The sequence below is a fragment of the Heterodontus francisci genome, chromosome 38 (assembly GCF_036365525.1).
Source record: "Heterodontus francisci isolate sHetFra1 chromosome 38, sHetFra1.hap1, whole genome shotgun sequence".
NCBI classification, from domain to species: Eukaryota; Metazoa; Chordata; class Chondrichthyes; order Heterodontiformes; family Heterodontidae; genus Heterodontus; species Heterodontus francisci.
This window is the reverse complement of record NC_090408.1, coordinates 19,776,562-19,801,479: the sequence shown is the minus strand read 5'-3', so window position 1 is coordinate 19,801,479 and position 24,918 is coordinate 19,776,562. Positions and strand designations below refer to the sequence as shown.

The window sequence follows — 24,918 nt, the reverse complement described above, 5'->3', positions numbered from 1 at the left end:
TTCTGCTTAAGTCTTATCAGCCATGTCTTTCCTAAGAACTTAATGATATTTTACTTGAATCTTTATGGCCAGTGCACAAGTATTGGATTTGCTTGACATACTAAGAGGACATCCCCTGTGTTTATTTATCACTCCCATTGTATATTCTATATATGCTGAACATGTTTTGAGGTAAAGTAAAATCTTCCAAAGAGTGTTTTTTTAAAAACCTTTTTGTTTTCCCAACCGCCACCCCCCCCTCCCTCCACTGTGATACAATTGCTTTATTTCAAATGTACAATGGCTCACAGGAGGGGATAATTGCAACTTGCACATGCATGTACGTGGTGTAGCTACAATAATTTATTGGAGTATAATTTTTGGTCTCCCACCATTTATACAGCAAAATAATGTTGCAGAGCCAGATCAATACTCTTGATAATATGGCATTTCTTGCGTCATAAAATTGAGTGATTGACCTTCTCTAAGACTCCTAAAATTGAGTACCAAGAAAATCTGTGCAATCTCTGAGTAAGTTTGAAAGTTGAAGTCAAATTTCATTCTGGAAAGCATATGGAAAATATTGTGAGCTGTACTGAACCATGTGTAAAAAAAATTGCAATGAACATTTTAAAACATTTTAAATTAATTTATTCTTGGGGGGAAAAGCAATAGCTAATATTGCAACATAATACAAATATAACGGCACCATTGAGAACAGTCATAGAAACTTGATACAAATACTCCATATCCCTGCAATTGTTTAAATTGTTGGCCATTGAATTATTTTGTAACAGTTGTATAATACCCCCCACCTTGTCAGACTTGGACTGGGAATTATCAATAATGTCAAATAAAACAAAGTCTCACTGAGCCAGGTACCTGTCACCCATCCACAGAATCCCTTCAACTACATGGATTGTTTAAGCATTGCAACAGTAAATACATATCATTACTAATGATGCTTAATGTGCTGGTTATAAATTTTATTTTTAAAACTATTCTTTAACATGACTGTGAATTGATGGTTTACAAAGGGCACTTGATTTCTTGCTAGAGGACTTTCCATTTTAATAGACCTGCTGTCCAACCAGTAAACATAAATATCAGTGTGTGGGATAGCCCATAAATTCATCTCCATGTATTCTGAAATCATGCACAAGATCTTATTGCAGAGATTATTCTACATTCCAGCACTCTATGTTTTCATGTATTTGTGCTCATCAATGTGAGGATTGACGGTGTTGCAGAACTGAATTTTTTTACATTTTGCACCTGGTAATAGCATCTAGCACAGCCAAGAAAGGTATAGAATGAACTAAATGCAATTAGCAGCTCTTTCCGTATTGTTATGACAGTGCACTTAGATCTCACACACATACACATATACACACACTTGGTATTAGCATGCCTTTTGCATCTCCCACACTATTTGTCCTCATAGCCTCTCTAATTAACAAGTTAAAGCAATTGTATCAGATCTGAGAACCAGTTTGTGCTGTGGACTTGCAGCCAGTTCATGTAGATTGATACTGACCAAATTCATTTCCAAGAGAAAGGAAACATTCATCCCTTCTGACTAGGATCAATTTGAGGTTAACGGGCATCTTTCAACACCCAACCTTCATAATTAAGTTTTTATAAGAAATATAATTTACCCAGTGCTCTAGTAATTGCATCCTTTTCCCCAAAATGTCACATGTATCACAAAGGACTAGGTTTAGGCACTCATGCTTAGGTTCCTTTGTTACAGGCCATTATAAATTTAGGGATGATTTACTGAATTCTGATTTTGCTGGTCTCTGTCCTCAGACCTTGGACTGTTCTGTGACTATAACCACAGATCAAGGGAAAGAATGTGTAAACAAGAAACTTTAACATTCCATTTGGTTAATTGATCCCAAATGCTGTCTGACATTGACTACCGGCACATACACTGTTTTCCCCATTTATTTATTTGCGTTTCTTGAGCAACTTTTCAAAAGGATTTGCAGAATTTTATGTTGCTTGGGTGTTACCCATTATCTTAGGAAGAAATAAAATAACATCAACACTTTTTTTTCTGCTCTTATCCCTGGATTAAAATTTTCCCCATCCATCTAATAGCTGAACCACAGATTCACCAACATATGAATGCACAGAGACATGTTGGGTTGCCAACTCTGGTTGGGTGAATCCCTGAAGGGTTCATCACATAATCTCCTGCCTCTAATCACCCCACGCAGTTAAACAGCATTTTAAAAATCCTTTTTCTAGCTAAGTGAAAAATACACACTTTTTTTAACATTTCAATGATTTTTCTCCCTGGATTCTCGCAGCAGTGTCATGGAGATGAATATTTAATTCCTAGATGCTCCAGGGCAATCCAGGAGGGTTGGCATCTCTAGAGACCGGAAAGATCCAAAGAATTTATTTGCTTCAGTTTAAAGCAGTGAAAATAAACACACAAAAAATTCCAAGTAATTTTAGTCTAAAGCCAAATCTGCAGAATATCCAATGAATTAATGTTTTGGTTCCAGATAGGTGCAAGAGGCATCATTTACTTATGCATATACTGACATAATCATATTCATATTTTGCATGCAATATTGATCATTTTGTACATGGTGGTTGCAATCTATGGCTGTTCAGAAACTTGACTGGTAGTACTAACAGGCATAAATTTTAGTTTGGTTGCCACCAGTGGCCATTGCTTCTGTATCCCTGAAGTCCTCATTATTTTGAAGTTGCTTCAAATTAGATCTACAAGCTGAAACAATATTTCTTGTCTTTTGAATACTTGTGAAAATAGTTTTATTTCCTGATAACTTCCATTGTGTCCAACATTCTGTGACTGAACTTGAGCAGAAACAAATTAAACGAAAAGACAAATACTTCCTGATATATTATTAAAGAAAACCTGGAAATTAGTGCTATAAAAATTCTTTTACCATAAATAAAAATTATGGTTGATTTGAACTAAATTGGACATTTCTAACCTAACTGAGTCTGTGATCTGCACATGGAGTGCTAAGATATATAGTTAAGAACTAAGGAAACCACAAATGATTTAGTTGTGGCTTAAAGCATATTATCTAAACCATTTTCTCCATTATAGTCATGAAGACAAATTTCCTTTACCAGTAAGAATTCAGGTCATGAGTTCCCATCTGTATAGATTCACACTTTAACATTTGCAGAATAATGCTGGGAAGTAAAACTATTGCTGCATCAAAAGGACAGCTTTTGAAAAAGACACCATAGAACTAACAGCAAATGAATGCACAATTTGAAATATTATGAATGAAATAGCACCACAGCCCAAAGTTTCTTGTATGGAGGAACATCCATAGAATGCATGTTTCTATGCCTCTACCACATATGATTTCTGTAAAGGTGTACGATAATGCGGTTTCACAACTACTAATGCACAGGGCTGTTGCTGGCTAGCTAGGAGACTGGAGAACTTATTCCCGTGGCTTCCAATTTTCTGCGACAGTGAGCATGGAACAAAAAGTCATATTTAGAATGCTCATAGTTTTATCCGATTATGTTTCGAGCTTTGTGTGACACTTTAACTTCACCCGTTACCCTGATTAGTTCTTCAGTTTTATGGGTCTTGCTGTGCACTAAAAATGTAATCATTTTGAAAATGCACGGTACTGGAAACCTGTTAACATACTGTTAAGGCTTTGTTAACTAAATATTTTGATTGCAGTTTCACAATACAGTATCTATCCAACGTGGTTTGAAAGTTTAAGCTACAAAGGAATCCAGTGCTCATAATGCAAAAGAACTGCAGGAGGTTTAAATAAGCCAGCATCTAATACTCTTAAACAATCAAATTAGTTTGTTTGTGTTAGAACTCAAATTGTCTGTAACATTTGCCAAACAAGCCCTTCAGACTCAATACATTATCACATTGTTTTTTTTGAAATATCTCAGTCGTGTAGACAATTGCATATGAAAATTTAATTGCTTAAAGGCATGATGGTTAACTGATGTTTATTCTCTATCTTTGCTGTTTGAAGACTGCAGCAGTAATCTGACAACCTAAAAAAGGAATACTGTAAGTAATGCCTTGTGCTTTCTTTCCTCTGGCAGTTTTCTGTGGCTATCCTTAATGTGGCACTTTGGATTTTGACATTCAGTGATAACTTGTTACTTCCAGTATATGGGAATATTGTAAGGTTAGTGTGGTGGAGTTGATGATTTTTAATTTTAAAGTACTAATTGTGATTTGATGTTGATAAGACAGTAATGGTGCTACATGCTGATATGGGATGCATTGTGTTTGTTTATTGTATTAATCTATTTCTAACTTTTTAAACTTATGGTAGATTGTACTGAGTCATTCTGAACCCAGATTGAGATTTCTGTTGTGATTTATGTTTTGCATTTCTGGATATTTTCCGTAAACTCACAGTTGCAGTTAAAATACAGCAATAACTTTCAACATTGGAAATTAAGAGAATGCAGGAAATTCTGTGATTTTTCCTGTTTGAATTATTACCATTCAGCTAATCGTAACCTATTTTTTTGCAATCACATTCAACTTGATTACGAACTGCTACTATTCACAGTTTGAGGAAAAATATGTTTTCTTTTCTTGTGTTAACCACCACCTTACTGAACTCATGAACTTGGCATTGATCAAGTGTGTGCTGATGTAGGCTGAGATGCTGAAATGCAGTTGCAATCATTTTTTGGTAATAAATCATGGCTTCAGCCATTATGAATAACCATTTCAATTACAACATAATTTTGAAAAATAGTATGTAATATATTAGTCCTGAAGCTATAATGTTCTTCTTTCAGTTAGAAGGTTTGATCATTCGTAATAAATAATAATTTGGGGAAGGGGTGAAATTGCATTGAACAAAAACCTTCCATTTGGTTTCAAATCCTGAACAGACTGATCAGATGAAAGTTCTGCTTATCATTTGCTTATCAATTCCTCCCAGAGTTCTGCATTCCTCCAATTCTGGCCCCTTATACATTTCCAATATCCATCACCCCACCTTTAGCAGCCATGCCTCCAACTACCTAGGTCCTAAGCTCTGGAATTCTCTCCCTCAACCTCAACGTCTCTCCAAATTTCACTGTTGCTCCTCCTTTAAAATTTATAATCTTTTAGTCACCTCTCCTAATATCTCTATATGACTCTGTGCCAAATTTTATCTGATAGCATTCCTCCGGAGTGCCCTGGATGTTTACTACTTTCAAGGCACTTTAATTATGCAAGTTGTTGTTATTGTTGTAAAAGTCCTATGTGAAATGCATTTGAGCCTGATTCCTAGTGGCCAAGGGCCCACAAAACGAAACTGTCAAAATTTAGGAATATTGGTATGAAGTTGTTTAGAGAGGCCACAGGACAGCTACTGTGAAAAGTGGGAAAATGTCATACTGGTTTAATTGGAAGTGCTTTTCTGAATTGAGGGCTGAATCACATGATTGGGAAGTCTGTAGGAAGCCACATTTTCTATCCTAACATGTTGGCCACTGGCCCCTGAAATGGAAAAGTGTTCCAGGAACTAAAATTTTGTGATTCATGATCACAAGGCAACTGGAGAATATATTTCTGAACATTTCCCAGGAGCTTCTTTTGAGGTCCTTACCATGGTGAATGTGATGGCCATTACTGGGGGGGTGATGGACAGTGTAAATATCTGAGTCTGAAACAAGAAAAGGAACTGGGACTGAGGTCAAAAGTATGTACAAAAACCAATATGTCTGTGACATGTCATTTGATGATTCCAAGGTGTACAGAGAATGCAAAAAAGATGAATGGCATCAAAGACAATATGTTAAACAAACTGAAGCATAACGAGATGCCCCAGAAACATATACAGCGCATCTGGTAAAGTGAACAAGCAGACCCAGCTGGACTGAAGTCAATGCTGAACATTCAAAATGTGGTTTGTGTTTAAAACCCCAACATATTTTCTTTGATATCTACTGTTTCTTTCTCCAATAGTGATGGCACCTATTTACATTCCAGAATATGCCAAGGTATATATGAATGTGTATTGAATTTCTCATTGTGTTTTCATTAAGGATTTAAACAGATTTACACTGATCTATAGAGTTAGAAACTGGTTCAAACTTATTGTAATAAAGCTACTCCTATGTTTTATTTAACTGTTCAAGATAAATCATTTTGTTAGTGTATATTGGAAAGACAAGTCAAATGGGTTTCTGAATAGCAGTTAAAATGTTCAGAATACCCTGTGAATAAGAAATCTCAGCCGATGTACTTGAGCTATCATTTTAATTACTGATTATACCATGAGTAAGGATGTTTTTTCAGTGAAATATCAACTGATATCTCTTCACTTAGCTTTGCTCCTAATGGAATTCTGGCACAAACACTCATGAAGAGCAGGCTGATTGCTGATGTGCTGGTCTTCATGAGTGTTCAGAACTGCAAAGCATAAGATGTGCAACTTAAATCAAAGTGTTACAATATTATCAGTGGTCATATAGAATAGACTTGATTCTCAACACATGCTGTTGGTCTTAGGTTCTATTGTACTGTCCAAATATTGCACAACAATGGAGCTTGGGATCTTTCAATTCGGTTCAGACTGGTACTGTTCTACATAGCTAGTGTTCAAAATATCAATCATTTTCTCTCTGAACATGTATTTATATATACACACATTATATATATAATATATATCTATACATCTATGTGTTTAAATTTCCTTGGGAAGGATTACCAGTGCAATTCACTCAAAACTTTGTTCATGGGTTCTGATCATATACAAATTGTTATTTCACACTTTGCCATTATGTAACTTTTGCATATACTTTAGCTAGAAAGATTTATTGTTTGAAATGGAAATATTACCTTCTTTGCAGGAGGTGCTGCACTATCATCAAACAACATTGTCGACTATTAGGCACAAAAATGCAGCTTTGCAAGTAATTTTTTTTTTTACTTTTCTAAACAAATGAATATTTGACTATAAGTTAAACAATCAAGCACCTTATTGCATGCTGATGGTAACACATCTGTTATTTCATATGTTAATGCACATGGGAAATGCAATTGCGAAGTTAGCATTCATAGGTTTTGCTGATGCATGCATTGAAATAGGTCCAGGGATGGATTAGGCTTGTAATTTGGTCTATGAATATGAAAGGTTAAATCAGTTTAAATTCAGCATTGCAGTAATAGTTACTATGGTTAAACACATGCCTTTCAAATGTAAAAAAGAATTGCATAATAATTAGATTATCCCATGAGTGAAATGTCCAACTGAAGTTCAACAATTTAAGAGAACATATTGAATCTTTTGCCTCTAGTGACAGTTTGACATTGACCCCACCTTGCCTAGATATAGAAAGGAAATTTCACAGGTGCGATATTCTCTAATGTTTTACGTGAGAAAATGGGTCAGTTTACGGAGTACGACCAATTTCATTACTGTATCCAAATTGACTCAAGTTGGTCAGAGACTCTGAGATGGGACAGGAAGTCGATTGTTAGAGTAGTGGAAATACGTGTGTAGTTTCTGAAATAATCAGACTACCGTCAGATTTGATTAATTAGATTAAAACTGTGGGTTTTGTAGGAAAATACAGTTGGCATTTTAACCAGGCATTGTGCAGCTTAGAATTGCTGCTCTTCTCCGGGGAATCGGGCACACAATCCTGAAAAGAAATAAGGAAATGTTTATTTTTTAGGCGATTCCATCATCCCACAATTTTATGTTTCATTATAGAATAATTGTGAAGATAAATGTACCTTTTATTTTACAATAAAGCTACACAAAACACATGTGGGACACCTTTCTTGCGTTTATATGCCTCCTTTTAGGCGCTTTCATAGAACTAAGTCTGGAGCTATTGCCTTGCACCTGCTACAAAGAGATATGTGTAAAAACGTGACTGTGGGATTCATGATTTGAATTCAACAATTTAGCAGCACATTTTACAGTTTGTAACCAATGCGCCCACATTTGTTATTCTTACGTATTTATTTTCAATGTGCAGTGAATAGCAGAATATTATCTTTATAAAACCAAGTATAATGAGTTTTCCTCCACCTTAAATATAACAATGGTTTGAAGTCTGCTATTTTTGAACAAAGTATTATTTGATATACTTCTAGTAATATTACACATTTTCATTTCAAATGAAGACAGAGTACACTCTGGGTTAAAGAAGTTGGGCGAATACTGCTGACTGCAAAGGAAGTCTGCTCTATAAAGGATACGTTGCCAACTTTTAATATTTTAGCAACACTCACATTCCTCACTCTCGCCCCATGCATTCGCTTCTTTCTAGCGTTGGTCATATAGTCACGAATTAATTGCCAGAGAAAAAAGATGTGTGTTCCAGGTTTAAATGAGGCATATTCAAAATGATATTTGAATCAACATATTTGAAAAAACTGCATTTTATGTCAAATTCGCAATGAAATTCCAGATTTGTCTATAATGAATACGAGTACTGTGTTATATTGCATTTTGTGCCAAAGTCACAGCAATACAAATTACATTTATTCAAGGATTTCTATTAAGAAATAAAGCTCCACATTCGCACAGTATATCATTTTTTTTCTATTTGAATCACTATTCCAAACAGATGAGATACAATTGCTTTTATGTATGCCCAATCGGAATATGTAAAAGGTTCAAAAATGTTTCAAGGTGAAATGATGTGTTAAATGCAACTATAGTTTAACTTTGCATGTTGCTTTTTTTCTGTTTTATTCACTTGCTAAATCAACAGTATGGAGTTTAATTAAAGGTTGGAGGGCCGTGTTTTAAAGCAGCGGTTTCTAACGGATCTCAGAACTAATTCACTGCCTGTCAGCCAATCAATACTGTTAGCTAAATTCACAACACAACTACATTAAAGGAACTTTTTTCTCTCCCAAGTCAGACATTCTCCAACTGACTTACGCCTGCAGCGCCGCCCCCCCCCCCCCCCCCCCACCCCGCCACCCCTCAGATTTCACACGGCGATTTCTGGTCATTCTAATCGTCTTGCAATATCAAAATGCTCAAAGTGCAGGAAATTTGATCGGGACCTGGACTGGGACTTCTGAGACAGGTACTCTGAAGAACCGCTGTGATGGAGGATCTGTGCGTAAGGTGACAGCCACTTTTGTGAAAGCATCGATTCTCACAATGCATATGCAAAGTTATTATTCTATTACATACTTTACCGCCGGGTTTTATTGCGGTCCCTAAACTCCTGGATGAAGGATATGTTATACTTTCTCCTTACAGCTATTTCCATCACTGGAGAAGGAGGTAGTTAAATAATACACACATTTCTGTCGGCTGCTATTGATCATAAATCAACGATTTGAATAATGCTCGCTTAGAATTAAAGGATAAGCATAATATTTCAAATATGGCAACATAGGATGGGGGAAACTGTTTATCCATTAGACATAAATGAAAGGTTGGCCCGAAAAAAGGTCAAAAGTAACTCCGTTTGAAACGTATATGCTTTAATTATCTTACGAAGCTGATTTGTGCACAACATAATTTCAGATTTTGTAGAGAAAGAAATTACTAATTAAATCTCGTATCCGAGGACTGGAGATGTTTGATAACTAAAATCTTCATCAGCAATTTATCTTCCTGTAGCATAAATTTACTGCAAAGCTGTGCTTTCATAGCTCTGACGAGTCCGATTAATCTTCTTCACCAAGTTTTCGATAGGAGTCTACAGCTATTTGCGCCATGTGATCTACTAACATCTAAATTGTCATCTAGAAGGGCAGAAGGGAGTTTCCAGGCAAGGCTACTCCGGTTGTACAGTTCCAATGAGAGCATAAATAAAATCGAATACCAAGCCTATTTAATTCAAATTAATCAATACTTTAATATCTTCCACGAAAATGTTTGGTGTAATATAAATGCCAATCAGAGAGGAGGGGGTGTGTTCAAACGAGGCCACTCGATGTGCACAACACTATAGAAAATACATAAACAAAACTTATCTATAAACGTTATGGAGTCGTATTGATCAGCTCGTCCGTTTAGGAGTAAATAGAATACCAACTCATTAGCCGGAATAATTAGGAAACAACGAGGTTTCAGCAAGTAATTGTGTGCAATGGAATCAAGTAATCAAGTTACACGCATTAGGGTGGGATGGGGGACCGTGGGTAGGGGTTTGCTAATAACCAGTCATGTAAGGTAGCAGAACATCTAGGCCATTATTTTATAAAGAGCCAATTTGGGGCTTGGTAAATTTACCTGTATTACAATACTGTTCAGGTTTATTCACAATGTGTAATGATGTGCCTTGAATCCCCTCTCATTAAATACTTCTTCAAAAATATGTTGGATATAAATATACTATGAAAATCTTTAAATTACTGAATTTGCATTTGGCATTTGAATAGTGTTAGGAAAAGGTAGTGTACAAAAACTGTTTTGTGGTGAATTATAAGCAAGCGCCCATAGACATAATAAATTTGGTTGTAAAGTTCTGATCAGATAGCTAGCAGTCATTTTAAAGAGATAGAAAATCACTGTGTAACCCTATTGCAATGTCACGCCACGGCAGAGTCAAACTTATCTCTTACCATTATCACCCTTACAAACTACATCTACTTTGGATGTAAAGAGGAGAGAGAAGGGGAGAGGAAGAGATAGAAAAATGCTGGCGTTCTGCCTAAAGAGAAATCATTGAAACAAATTAATCCTTCGCCGGTTAAATTGACATGGCAATCCATCATCGCAGAGCCTGCCTCTGAAAGCAATCTACTGGCTGCATGTTCTCAGATTGGCCCTGAGGGCACACAGACAGATAGAGAAGGGGAAGGGAAAAAAGCGCGTGTAACCTGCACCTTTAAATGAACAACAAAGTGTTGATGGGAGAAATGTAAAAACAATAAAAGAAACCTAAAAGTTAAAGCATCCCCCAAGTCGGTGATTAATGAAAGTTAAAACGAGTACTGATCTGACTGTTCACAGAGAAAGACAAGACAGACAGCAGGTGAAATGGGGCACTACATGCTTCCTACACCTTGAATAAACAATATGGTACTTTGGTTTTGAAAATAGCGCTGTCCCAAAACCGTCAATTATTAATAAAGCTGAAATACAAATAAGAGGCTAGTGTATCTATTCATCTTTAACATATAACAAAATAAGCATGGTTTAATCATATTTCAAAATAAGCAATAAATTGCTTAGTTATCTTAAACATGAATTGGAGTCAGTTGCAAACAGAAGAAACTCCTATTGATTTGACTAATAAATAGAAGGGTGAAGTGATGCAAAGCTAATTTCGCATCTACATTACGGCCGTCTTGCTGAAGTTGGGGTGGGGGGGGGGGGGGGGGGGGGGGTGGGTGCGTGGAGGTGGTGTGGGGTGAAGAGAGACTAATAATTTCTGTAATACTTTATTGAGATTTGAACCCGGATTTAGAACAAACTTGCATTCATGAAAAGTTGCGTGAGAGATCGCCGAAGTCAAGAGATGTGTGAAGTTGTGCGGTGCAAGACTATCCGGGGACGCAAGTAAAACCTTTAAACAATATATTAAGAGGAAAGGCTGCAGAACCCTGGCGTTTCCCCAATAATTAAAGCGGACAGTGACAAATTGGTTTACATCGGTAACACAAATCGTGTCTGCAGCAGACAGAAAGCAACTACCGAAAGTTAAAAAAAACAAGGGTTTGTGGTAGTTTCTTTTAAAGAAAAGTTCATTTTATTGATTCTCACAACTTTAAATAAATATGCGTGTTCCCATTATCGAGACAGGAGCACCCTAGACATATATACACTGTACAAATGCCTTTATTAAATTCTACTTGCTCTCCGCTTCTAACCCTATAATTAGTCCTCACAATATCCATCACTTTGTTAACCAAACTTTCACTTTTTTCCGCGGCAAATCATCTTTCTGACACCCCCTGTTGACAGCTCTTGTTTATTGTTTGTTTCTTGGGTTTATGGGTATCGATCACAATTCCTTGCTACCTTTCAACATCATTTATGGTGTATGTGAATGCAAAGTATGTCGCAAGTTTGATCGGCTAAAAAGGCATTCAAAATGGGCTTGAATTAAGAAATCGACACGTGTTGCCAATTGTCATTGTATGTTGGGAGAGTAGGTCGCAAAATGTGCGGATTCTTAACTTTTAATCTGTGTATAACGTGAAATCTGTAGGGAAAGACAAGGAGAATTTCTTGTAAATGCAATGATTACAAAAATAATCCAGCTAAAAATCAACAGCATTAATAACTAGAGATTTCACAAAACCTCAAGCTGAACTATTTCTGAAATTCGAATAGCCCTAATCGGTAACAAGTTTAAAACTAATCTTGTCATTTAATCCTCTATTTTCTGATATCTTCGCATTACACTATACCTCAGAGAAGTTTATCATAAGGGAACAATTCTGATTCTCTACCCTCGAACCAACGAAACACCAGTGAGTTTCTAACATCATTTTGGTCCACTCGAAATATTCCCGCCTAGCCTTCAAACTCCATCAGATTTGTTTTACGTGTTCATTAGCCTGGTTAACCTTTGCTATATCTTGGGCCGGTATGGGTTAATCAGGGCAGCACCGTGAGGCCTGGGGTCAGAGGCGCCCATCTTGGGCTTGGAGTGCGGGATTTTTGTTGGAAGGTGAGGGTGCACGCATTTTCTCTCTCTATCACGACCATCCTCTCCACCTGCACCTCTCAGTTTATCTCGAGGGAGTGCAAAACAGGAGATGACACTCTGCAAATCGCTAATTAGACTTTCCCAGATACCTCGGGATGCAGTTTGCCTTTTTGCTTCTATGCAGCTTTACAGCTAAATATAGATGGAAGCTTAATTTATTTAAAATGTTAACATGCAGCTTTGCTTCGGCATCCCTGCAGTTTTTTTCTAAAGTCTGTCTATTTACATCAATGTTGTGACACCTAGTATTTATCTGTGTGTACATGCATTGGAATGTATAGGTATTCATCTAGGGCTATGCACCGTCCATCCTTTAGCATCCTTCCTTTCCTTTTTGTATTAACATTTCAGTCAAATGACAGATGATATTCAGCACACTGAAGCTTACACGGATATCTTTCTCCTCGCTCTCTCCCACTATTCCTTTCTCCATAATTTTATACTGCAGCCTGCTTTTTTGCCCTTAACATTGCACTTTCCCCATTGTCAGAAATCGCCTCCTAATCAGTGTCTATCGATTTTCGCACCTCTTTTTATCCTGTTATCCCCACATCTGCAACATGCCTTTTAAACCTCTCTCTTTACATACAATGATTTACCCCTTTGCTCTGTGCTCACCAGCGAAAAACAATCGATATGCCCGTGTTATTTGTGTGTGATCAGTAAATATTTGGTGTGGTGACATCTTCAGCTTCCCTCCCAATCGATATAGGACCCAATAGGCGGCGTGCTGTAATCTGTAGACAACTACTGTCTCCATCGTGTACCTTCCTAGTCCTTTTCGTTCTTTCTGTTCCTGCTCTTCTGTTAAGATCAATTTCTTCTTGTCTCAACCTTTGAGTCACGCCCAGTATCCTTTTAATGCGACACAATTCTTAATAAGCTAGTTGTCTTGTAATGATAATCATAAAACTGAGTGAATCTTATTAAGGCTAGACTGTACGTAAGTACTTAATACCTTTATACAGCACAAGTATTGATACTGACTGAATTTTTGTAGTGCCACGCATTCAAAAGAATGCATGTCCGACAATCCATGAGTTGTGCTTATCTCCAACAATGCCATACATTCATCTATCTAGTCTTTTAAACCTGTATTATATCTAAGAAAATTATTTTTCAGCACCGAAACATGCAAGTGCAGAAGAATTCGCACATCTGCGATTAATGCTTGCTAGAACTGAACTTGGAAATCAAAGCGATATTTTATTTTGAAATGTAACGCTGCACTGTTAACTTTTATTATTGTCAAGATCGGGGTGTTAGTATTACGTTTGATCTTTACGTTTCTTGTATTCCTTCGCAATTAGGTCACAATGTTATTTGCTTACAGGTTAAGCCTACACTCTTGGACTTAGCCACAGTTAACTTTAAAAAGTATTTCTCAATATTTAAGATGAGTGAGACTAAAAGGAACAGTTTTTCTCTAATTGAACAAATTACAGCTTTTACGTAGAAATTACTTCACTAGTTAATCAGCCTCTTCACAATTTAACCACGATAAATTACATGGCTATCTGGCTGGGGTTAGTCTGCACACATTAAACACCTAGAAAATATCCAGTTAGTTTAGCATCATTAACAATTACATTTAAGGTTATATATAGGTATGGTTTATGTTCAAATGCACTTTAAGTTGTTCTCCCTCGTTTGGCCATTTTAGTTGCAGATTTGTTCTTTATGAAACACAAAAGCGTGAAGAAATTGCCGCTGGACAGACGATTTATTATATATGTATAGATAGTGGCAGTAGAAATGTTTATATCTTGTTTAGGTTCTTATATCTATTGTGCCATTAGAAATGGCTGTATGGAAAAGTGGTGGAGCGGCTAATACTGGCAAGATTTGGAAGTGCACATGTACTTAATGATTTAATTGCGGCAGATTCCTACCCCAGAATCCGGAGGGCGAGCAGTATTTAGCTGCAATCAGGCCAGAAATGTTGCACAAGATTTTTCTCTTGAAAGAGCGCCTATGTGTCCATTGAAGGGCGCTGATCCGAAAAGACAGAGGGGACAAATAAAAATCGATCTGAAGCGACCCTGGCCGTCCTTTTCACACGATTCACACACAATCCCCTCTCAACTCTGCCAAGACAAAGGCCTGAGGCTGGTGGATTCTCCACAAGCTACAGATACCCTTTCGAAAACGCGCAGATAATTTTACACTGGGTACAAGCCACATTATATATCAACAATTCATCTCAAAACCTCAAAGTAATATTAGCTCTTGTGCAGAGCGTGGATGAGGTGGTGGGGGCCGGGGGGGCGGGGGGAGGGAGGCCGTTTAAGCGTAGGTTGAAATCATCACCTTTGTGCTCCGAGCCTGCAACAACTTTATAGAAGAAATAAAATGCAGACAAATTAACTTTGACAAAAAAGTTCTCGAAACTCTAGTGACCACACAATTCAGTTACTATTTAGGGAGGGGTTAAAAAGGTTCTAATTTAATTATTTCTCTCCCCTGGCCTTGCTAAGCTAACTCGGCGCTATGTATTTCTCGTTTACAACTGATGCATAGATTTTAAACTATTTTCTGTACTTTTGGTCGTCCAACATCGCCCCTGAAAAAAAAGATTTGTTGGGAATTTTAGCAAAAGCTTTAGAACTGGTCACAGCAAAAGAGCGATCATTGCACAGGGCACTGCTGCTGCTCGCTTGGGGTGTTTGCAAGGGGCGGCTCGCATTCCACTGCACTTTCACCAGCCGGCGATATCGATAGTCCCAGAAAGTTTACCGAAAGATTGGACGAAAGTTAAATTGCAAATCGAAAGTACTTCCCTTGTTTCTGAATATGTATGTAAGCCCCCCTCTCTCTCTCTCTCTCTCTCTCACCAAAGGCTAGCCTTTTATCAGTTTACACTATCGGTCGAGCAAACAGATGACGGTCGATGAAATGAATGATTCTCTTCAATAGACAAATAGATCAGGTGAGGAGGAGACGAGCCCTCCTTCAGTTCACCTGCCAGAAAAAGAGAGATTCATCTCACTCAGTAGTTTCCAACTCAGTTCCGCCAAGATTCACAACTTCCTGTGTCCAGAGGAGACTCGAAAGCATCACGACGCAAATAATTTCGGACACTGAACAAAGACAATTGCAAGCAATGATGTTTGGTATGTTTTTAATAAATATATATATATATTTACTTAATCAAGGGAAGATACGCTTTTCATGATCAAGACATAATCGTTCTTAAACACCTGTATTTATTAATTAATCTATATTATTTTGACATCAACCAGGTTTGAATTTCAACACATGCTTTACTTTGGAGCATATTGAATATCCGTTCAAGCAATTTAAGTTTTGCTTTAATTCATTTTAGATTTTTTTTTTAAAAACCCATTAAATTAAGCTCATGTTTTTGTTCTGATTAATTTGATAATCTAGTGCACAGCCCTTACGGTTCCGGGTAGTTGTGTGTATGTCTCTGAATGTAACAGCGATCAGCGGTCGGAAATTCAATCCAAACCGTGAATGGGTTGCAGTATCACACGGCGGTGTAATATTAGGATTATACAACAGAATGACCAGAAATAATACAGATTCACCGACTTAGAAATAAAGCCAGAGGACATGGACTTTCTAAAGCGCTTGCCCGTTGTCTGTGCAGGAACCCAACGCCTCTTTGCCCTGTGTTTCAATGAATTAGATTTGTTTTTCTTCATTCATTGCTAAATTGCTATGTAGTAGGTGCTTTGATTTACAACACTAGATATCCCTGGCGAGCACATTTTTAAAACTTAAAAAAAAAACTGAATCCCCGCAAATGAGGAAAATAACCGTTGCTGCAATCAACAGATTTTTTTGAACTGTGTATTAGAAATTGGTACTCACCACTTTTATCTAGATCCACATACCCATCTGATGATTAGGACAAAAAAACTTATTTATTTATTGGGAAAGGAAGCAGCCGGCTTCGATTGGCTTTACTGCGTTAGAAGAACCGCTTTAGAGAAAAAAAGCCAAATCTGTTACCAATCGGTTGTTTTGGAAATAAGACAAATACCAGCCACCTAAGTCAAGCAAGTGTCCAGGCAGATCTGGAAAAAAAACAAAGCGACGGAGATCACGCAGTCTCGCTCAGCAACGTCCGAGTCAATTAGAGACAAAATCCTAAAGAATTAATCACATTAAAGGTGCAGAAGTTTTTTTTTCGGGGTATAAAGGACGCGTTGTGAGCGAGGAGGCGCCGCCATCCCTTTGAATGGCTTTTCTCCTCTGGAGTTCTACAGCGACACTCCATACGCTAGGTGGCAGGCAGATACTGTACAAGATTTTGACAAATTCTCCAGCATATGCTGCGATTTAGCACTGTAAATTTTTCAGAAGCCCGCTGCACTGACAGCTCCCGGCGGTTATCAAAGTGCCACAAGTCACCGCTTAAAAACTGCAATGACTTTGAGATCACCGGGACACAATGGGAACCACTTTCCCTATTCATTGTGTTGCAATGTAGTGAGAAAAAAACAGAGCAAATTCACAGGGAACTCAAATTCAATAGATCTAGCTGGTTATCAGAGAACAACTGGGATGTAAGTAGCATCCAGTTCGTGTTATAAATAGGTTTCTCTAGCCATGGCACCCAGTACAATAAACAATTTACCAAATCCTATACTTACCCCCATGCCTTTAAAAAGCATTTAAATTGCGAGTGACGAGTTTCTGACTGCCTCGCTGGTTAGTTTCGGAACAACCTAAAGTTACTTTTGAAATTATTACCAAGTGCAACCTGTCAATTTGTAATTTAAAAAAAGCGATTACATTCTGCTCCTAAAAAACCATGAAATCCAAACTTTGTGTGTCTCTCTAAAAAGGCTATTAGCACAATGCACCCTTCGCCAGATAACACAGATATTATGGCACGATGGTTTAATTACTAACAAAAGCTATTCACTTCATATTTCTCAAAATTAACCGCATGTTGCATTTTAGTCTGTTGAATATTTGCTCAAAGTCAATACTTCATACTAATCTTTTGTCTGACCCTTTTTTAAACTGTTAAATTTGAAAACATGCGTGCATTTTGTAGATTGCAACATATATTATTGCAGATGTTATGCTGAAGATTTTGTCCATTCTTTGCTGATTTGAGTGAGCATGGTTTCTGTGTAATTGCATCGCCAAATGATCATCAATACGAAAATGAGTGTATTTACCCCCAAGTAACCAGATTTTAATGTGTTATAGTTTTTAATCACTTCATTTAATTGTAAGGACACTGCCAGGAGATTTCTCCCACATATATGCGTTCATGTAAATTTCTGAAAGTCAACACGGCAGAGAGGGAAAACCTTCTTCAAAGTAACGGTATTTTAAGTACTTGCCACTGTACCTCAAAGCGAACACCTGTTTAGTGCAATGTTCCCATGTTCGTGTGCTATATTCTCGAATGTTTATGATTTCATATTTTATACATTAACTGGAAAACCTTGGCAATCACCGTTTTAGCACGTTATTATTTGAAAATTCACAGTAACACGTACTTTTAATTTTCAAGGCTGACAGGATTTCTCTAAAATGTGCTCTAAAGTATATACATAGTATGTTAAATACTGTTAAATGTGCATTTACAACTCAGCGCCAGCGAATTCTTAATAATTTGCAATTTCCTGCAATAATATATTTCGTGTTCTTTTCCCTATACACATTAGTTCAATTGTATGCACTTATTTAGTAGACTAGAAGAATTTCACAAATTATCCATTACTACAATTAAATATAACATACAATGCGACCACAGCCTCCAAAACCATTGAATTTACCTGAGTCTGTATATTTCTCACGAACATAATAACATTTGTCAATTCTGTTCTGTTGAAACATCAATTTCTTAGTTAATTCTAGTAGCGCTGCCAATAGACTAACCCCATCCAACCCTAGTGACCACTAAATATAAATGTGGTATAAATAGAGTTGTCTTTCTTACAAAATAAAGACATTGGAAATTCGAATCCATTATTGCAGAGGGTTAGGGAGGGAAAGCGTAATCGGGGCAGCTCCGCTCCAAAGAATCGCCGCTTTTCCACATAGTTTGGGGCATTTTGATGCGAAATTATCCATTCATCTGCATGCGACTATGTATATGTCTATGTATGTTTCTATGTATCTAGCTAACTAACCATAGGCACACTTCAAAGCTGTTTTCACTTTTAAGTATTTCAAAGTAAACGTGATATTTATCCGTATTAATAATGGTTCATCAGATGAATGAGACCCTCTCGAGCATTCATGGTTTTTCTAAGGCTATACACCTTCTGCAACGTAAAGGAGCAATTATTCTTCATAAACCAGCCGTAGCTGATTGCTGACATGGTTGTCCTTAATTTTATTTGGATACTTTCATAAAATGTCTAATAATCCTCGCCACGCTTCCAACAGCTCCCGTTAGGATGTCCCAATCAATGCAATAGCATCGCCGCCAATGTTACATCTTCAACATCAACTTTCGTCCTTGACAAAGCTGACTTGTGAATAGTATGATTTTCTGGTATTGATGGAACTTTGGATTTCAGGAATATGCTTACTAAAATTATGTCCATATATATAGAATAGCTTTACTCTTGCAAGCTATACCGTGGATTCTTTATTAATGTCAAGTAAGTTCTGCATGTATCAAGATTCCACCTCATAAAGGATGCGTTTATAGATCATTTAAATTGGGACTGTTCAATGTTTGTTGTTGCATTCCTGAGCCTTTATGTTTAAAATCTTTATTAGATTATTTAATATATATATAAGGTTCATTTGCGGTAGTTACATTTAAAACATTCAGCTGTCTCTCCCCCCACCCCCTATCCAGATTTTTTTTTAAAAAATGAAAAATTGGGTGTGGGGGGAGAAATAATAAACTTATTTTTCGAAGTAGACCTCTGCGCATGGATGTAATGTAAATTTGTTCCCGGCCAGGACGTGCTGGATAATAAGTAAGGTGCCTATCCAATGCGGTGCAGGGGGCGGGCTAGATGTCCCAGCCCCTCGAACCTAAAGCTCTGACCAGTCGCCTTTGATTGTCAGTCGCCAGCAGCCGCCGCTTGGCTCCGTCACTCGGCAGCGCCATATAAGGAAAGCATCTCCATAGAAACGTGTCAGTTTCAATAGTCGTGTCAAAGTTCACTATATACAGCCATCCGCGCAGATTTCCCCTTTCAGAAAAATTACTCCGCAAGCCCGCTCGTTCAAATCGGATTCACTTCCAACCCCCTTTTGCATATTTGATCAGTTTGATTCTCTCTCTCTTGCCTTATTTTGCCTCCTCTCGCATGAGAGAGGTTCTATAGCTCCTTTTTTTCCACGACGTCGACTCCTTTTTTTTGTAGTCTCTTTTTTTGCTGGCGAGTTGTTGACTCTCTTCGTGTGTGTGTGTGCAGTTCTACCAGTACGGCGAAGAATTTATGATCAGTTGATGGTCGGGCACTTATACTCCGGATCGTGCATCTGCCTTCAAGAGTCGATCCTTTTTTTTTTGTTTTTAATCTTTAACCTTTCATCCCCCCTTCGTCCTTTTTTTATGGGTTTCCTGAATGGCTGACTGCGTGCTGCCCTGGTCCTGGCCCCCCGACACTCGCCTCTTCTCTGCCGATCGGGTTTGAACTGCTACTCTCTTTCTCTTTCTCTCTCTCTCTCTCTCTCTTTCTCCCTCTCTCTATTTTTTTGTTGTTGTCAGCTAATCGACTCTTCTTCCTTCATATTCCTGATCTGCCGATTCAAAGACAAGACATTTTTTTTGTCTGATAACACTCTACCCGAGATATGGCAATGGTAGTTAGTACGTGGCGAGACCCGCAGGACGACGTGGCCGGAGCGCAGGGCACACAGCCACCCCCGCCTCAGCAAGGACCGCAACCGCCTTCCGGAGCACCCCTTACCCCGCAGACCCCAGGCCAGCCGGGAGCCCCGGGCACCCCGGCCCAGCCCAACCAGCAGAACCAGCAACAAGGCGAGAAGCAGCAGCAGCATATCGAGTGTGTGGTGTGCGGGGACAAATCGAGCGGCAAACACTACGGCCAGTTCACCTGCGAAGGTTGCAAGAGTTTCTTTAAGAGAAGTGTGCGCAGAAACTTGACGTACACATGTCGTGCCAACAGGAACTGCCCCATAGACCAACACCACCGCAATCAGTGTCAGTACTGTCGCCTGAAAAAATGCCTCAAAGTCGGCATGAGACGGGAAGGTATTGAGAATTCATTTATTTCAAATGTTTGAGCTACTCTAACCAGCCTCCACCCACTCCCACCCAGCAGCAAAGAAAGCTGAACAGCTCTTTACTTAATTCTATAAAGTTGCAATGTGTTTCCTGCATGCCAGTTAAAATCAATTGCTATCGCCTGTCTCAGTACTTTGCAGGGTGCTTGTGGTTGAGAAAGTCTTTTAAGTGTTCTTGTAAATGATTTTTTTCTTGATTTCAGTTTGTGTGTGTGTGTGTGTGTGTGTGAGAGAGAGAGAGAAATGTGTGTGTGAGTTTGAAAATAGTAAGATGTAGATTAACCAGAGAAAGCCTGCTTTGATTGTAATCTAATTTGAAAAATGTGTTATGTTACACATGAAACTTCACTTGAAAAGAGAGGAGGGTGTTAATAACGTACTATGCAAGTTGGAGCAGTTTGCAGAGTAAAGTCCAGCTAAGAAAATAAATCAGCCATTGTTGTAAAATATTCAATCAGTTTTTACACGCTTTAGGGAAATGACATAACAAAATGGCATGGCAGTGTTCGGCTTAAAATCTGCAGTCTAGGTTTAGAACATGCAGCTTTATGTTGCACAATCGGTGAGAATTTAAAAAATAATATCGTGTATGCACCAGCTTTTGTTGTTTGTAAATGGTTAGGGGTGCTTATTGTATGTAAACTGTCTGAAAATGTGGTAAGATTCAGGTTTCAATATCTGTAGTCTGTTCTTTTCGCACTGCAGCAGTCCAAAGGGGAAGAATGCCACCTACACAACCGACTCCTGGCCAGTTCGCCTTGACAAACGGAGACCCACTCAACTGCCATTCCTATTTATCGGGATATATCTCCCTGTTACTGCGGGCCGAGCCCTACCCGACCTCCCGCTACGGCAGTCAATGCATGCAACCGAACAATATCATGGGCATTGAGAACATTTGTGAACTGGCCGCTCGGCTGCTCTTCAGCGCCGTGGAATGGGCGAGGAATATCCCTTTCTTCCCGGATCTGCAGATCACAGACCAGGTAGCTCTGCTAAGGCTGACCTGGAGTGAGTTGTTTGTTCTGAACGCTGCCCAGTGCTCCATGCCTCTCCATGTAGCTCCTCTCTTGGCCGCCGCCGGGCTCCACGCGTCCCCTATGTCTGCAGACAGGGTCGTTGCCTTCATGGATCACATAAGGATCTTCCAGGAGCAGGTCGAAAAACTCAAGGCTTTGCATGTCGACTCGGCAGAGTACAGCTGCTTAAAGGCCATCGTCCTCTTCACTTCAGGTAGGCAAATATTCATTCTAAAATATGGCTGATCTGTAATCAGAACAGCCATGATATCAGATCAGAATGAACATGCAATCAAATATTCAGCTCTGATCTCAGAGTAGTGTCATATGCCTTTTATATAACGTCTATATTAATACAGATTCGGCTGGACAGTCTTCATGTTTTAGCAAAATATAAGTTTTAAAATACGATTAAAACAAAGTAAAAAAAAAATACACATTTAGCCACTGGTCGTGATTTTAGCTCAAAGACAGTTCTTGCAAATTTTCCAATCTTTCGCAAGCAAACCTATCCCAATATTTTTAAAAATGCGTGCAAATGAGAACCTGGATGGCGATTAAAATATAGTTTTATTTGTCATTTTGCAAACATTACAGATTGAGTTGAATGCCCTTCGTATTGTGTGCAAAATTGCTGCATTTAAGTTCTAACAGTAGCGCAATCATTCATCTGGGGTTGGTATCAAGCTTTCAGGGATTGATATCAGGAAACAGAAATTTTCAGTTTATGTGGGAAAGCGGTTCACAATCCTTTCCTTGTTGTGTTAGGGTGATCTGGGTATCCAGAGAACTCTCTGGACCCCTTCCAGTGCTCGGGTCGTGACCCAAGCTTCCTTTTCTATATTATTACTTCACACATAAAAACGATGCTTTTCCAAAACGTCTTTTTTAACCAAACTAATCAAATTAGAAGCGAACATTTAGTTAGAGGGGAAAAAATCCAGGCGACTGAGCTTAAGTGGGGGTGACGTGTTGTGTGTTTGCTTTAAGTTATCACATGCCAGTTTTTATGAAGTAGTATTTTTCTTAGTCTTTTTTTATACTTGAATTACTAACCGACTTGGAAACACTTTTAAATGTTATGCGGTTTATTTTGTTTGTTCAGTCTACTTGATCCTACTCAACCAAGAGCAATCGATGACATTACCATAGCAGTTAATTTATTACTATTTGTGAAATGTCAGGCCTTGTGTGCAGCGAAGCAAACTCACTGTTTTCTGAGCACTTTGGTGTTTCACGTTGTTGGAAAATACATATATACCCATAAATGTATAATGCTACTCGTCAGTGATAGCTAAATCTGGTTTAAGTTTAGAACACCAAAAAGAATTATGTCAAATGTGGTTGTGAATGGTTGCTGTATCTGTGCTTTGTGTTTTTCTTTGATGCCTATAATAATATGCGTCTGTTGGGCTGGGTTTAGAGCATTGCAAGATGCAATGGCTAGGTCAGGTCATAACCTATGCTCTCTAATTAAAGGTCCTATGCAAGTATGGGTGTAATTTATTTAATCCTACACTTTTTTCTAATATATTTCTTTTTTTCACTCCTTCCTTTGTGCCCTGTTTCCTTATTGAAGATGCTTGTGGCTTGTCTGATGTGGCCCATATAGAAAGCTTACAGGAGAAATCGCAATGTGCTCTGGAGGAATATGTTCGCAGCCAGTATCCGAACCAACCGACCCGTTTTGGGAAGCTTTTACTTCGTCTCCCTTCTCTTCGCACCGTCTCATCTTCTGTCATCGAGCAATTATTCTTCGTCCGTTTGGTAGGTAAAACCCCCATAGAAACCCTGATTCGTGATATGTTACTATCCGGGAGCAGCTTCAACTGGCCTTACATGTCGATTCAATAAATAGGAGGGGGAAAAAAGGCAAGTGACATTATTTTGCAAATTCCTTCTGTAAGGGAGGAAATAAAAGGCTGTTACAAGTTTACCTATGTGACACAAAAAATGAAGAGAGGGAAGAAAAAAAGGACTGTGGAATTCAATGACTGGACAAGAACTTTAAAAAAAACGCATTCAAAAACTCTCCTGTGTCGTTCAGAACAACTTGCTACTTATCATTTTTGTAACAAAAGGAAATTAGTCTTTTATTTTGGTTTATTTTGTAAACTTTTGAGAAATATCGATATAAAGATAAGTGCATTTAAACAAGAATTTCAAAATTAGGAGGAAAGAAAAATAACATTTTCCAAATTATTATAAATTGTCCTGTGTCTATGTATCTATAGCTGTTTTGTATTTTTCCTGGTTTCAAACCAGTCTCCTCTGTGATTCTCTACTAATAATTTTGATATAACCATTGCTTCTTATCAGATACGGTGTATCACGTAAATATGTTCTGCAAGAATTAAAACTGAATCCACTAAAACGTTAAAACGGAAGGTTTTATTGACAGGATTGAAACTTAATGCTGGAAACGCACTTATAGTGTTAACTCATAAGACGTTTAATTTGGGGGAAATAGACTGCAGACCTATATTAAATGATACACACTTGTAATTTAAAAATCCATTGTTGAAAACTCGTTAATATTGACATGTTGGGGGGGGGGGGGGGGGGAGGGTGGTGGGAGGAGTACATTGTGGGTATATTTCTGAAAGCAGAAATCTTTTATGTGTCCAAGACACAGTACAATTTTATTTCATAAAATTTAAGAAAATTTTGGTGATCTGAATGTGGCTCCATTTAGTTCCTGTTGCAGTATAGAGTCCTACCAGACTCCAAAAAAGCGCCTGTTTGTATATTTCCAACCCATTTGTAACAATTATCAACCCATTGGCCTTTTAAAGGAAAAGTAATGCCACAATTTCTTTTCTTGGATTCAGCATGGAACTCTATGTCGGCACTTACTATTTGACATGTGGTTAATTAAGTATCTAGAGTTTACAGTCGTGTATACAAGCTGAAGGTTTTTTTTAAAGAGTGCAACATTTCTGTACTGTAAGAGTTATGATTGGATTGTTTGGTCAGTCTTGTGTGTTATATTCAAGAAAAAAAAATGAAAGTATTCGGAGATTATAATATTATTTGATATATGGAACTTTTTCGCTGTTACAACTGTATGTTCACCCAAGGA

At 38.0% G+C, this 24,918-nt stretch overlaps 1 protein-coding gene and 1 long non-coding RNA gene across 6 annotated transcripts; one reads left to right on the top strand and one right to left on the bottom strand.

Moving 5' to 3' along the window:
• Positions 1 to 688: 688 nt before the first annotated feature.
• Positions 689 to 20,793, bottom strand: LOC137352410 (uncharacterized). Its single transcript, XR_010969704.1, has 3 exons — positions 16,450 to 20,793; positions 7,712 to 7,826; positions 689 to 7,617 (listed from the first exon to the last, which is right to left on the bottom strand). It is a non-coding gene; the product is annotated as an uncharacterized lncRNA (long non-coding RNA).
• Positions 15,341 to 24,218, top strand: LOC137352409 (COUP transcription factor 2). Of its 5 annotated transcripts, XM_068017777.1 has the most exons (4): positions 15,651 to 15,725; positions 20,325 to 20,785; positions 21,502 to 22,050; positions 23,416 to 24,218. In XM_068017777.1, exons 2-4 carry the CDS (start codon positions 20,365 to 20,367, stop codon positions 23,688 to 23,690), a joined length of 1,245 nt encoding a protein of 414 aa, XP_067873878.1. In that variant the 5' UTR covers positions 15,651 to 15,725; positions 20,325 to 20,364; the 3' UTR covers positions 23,691 to 24,218. The 5 variants fall into 5 exon arrangements, with proteins under 5 accessions (XP_067873881.1, XP_067873878.1, XP_067873880.1 ...); XM_068017780.1 differs by lacking the exon at positions 20,325 to 20,785 and having other exon boundaries at positions 15,341 to 15,725; positions 21,523 to 22,050; XM_068017779.1 differs by lacking the exon at positions 15,651 to 15,725 and having other exon boundaries at positions 19,619 to 20,785; positions 21,523 to 22,050.
• The last annotated feature ends 700 nt before the right edge of the window (positions 24,219 to 24,918 follow it).

Excerpts from the sequence above, each read along its gene's own strand:
- LOC137352409 (XM_068017777.1), top strand. The coding sequence starts at position 20,365 with ATGGCAATGGTAGTTAGTACGTGGCGAGACCCGCAGGACGACGTGGCC. Across the intron at positions 20,786-21,501 it reads AGTCGGCATGAGACGGGAAG|TCTGTTCTTTTCGCACTGCA; the intron begins GTATTGAGAATT and ends CAATATCTGTAG. Across the intron at positions 22,051-23,415 it reads CATCGTCCTCTTCACTTCAG|ATGCTTGTGGCTTGTCTGAT; the intron begins GTAGGCAAATAT and ends TCCTTATTGAAG.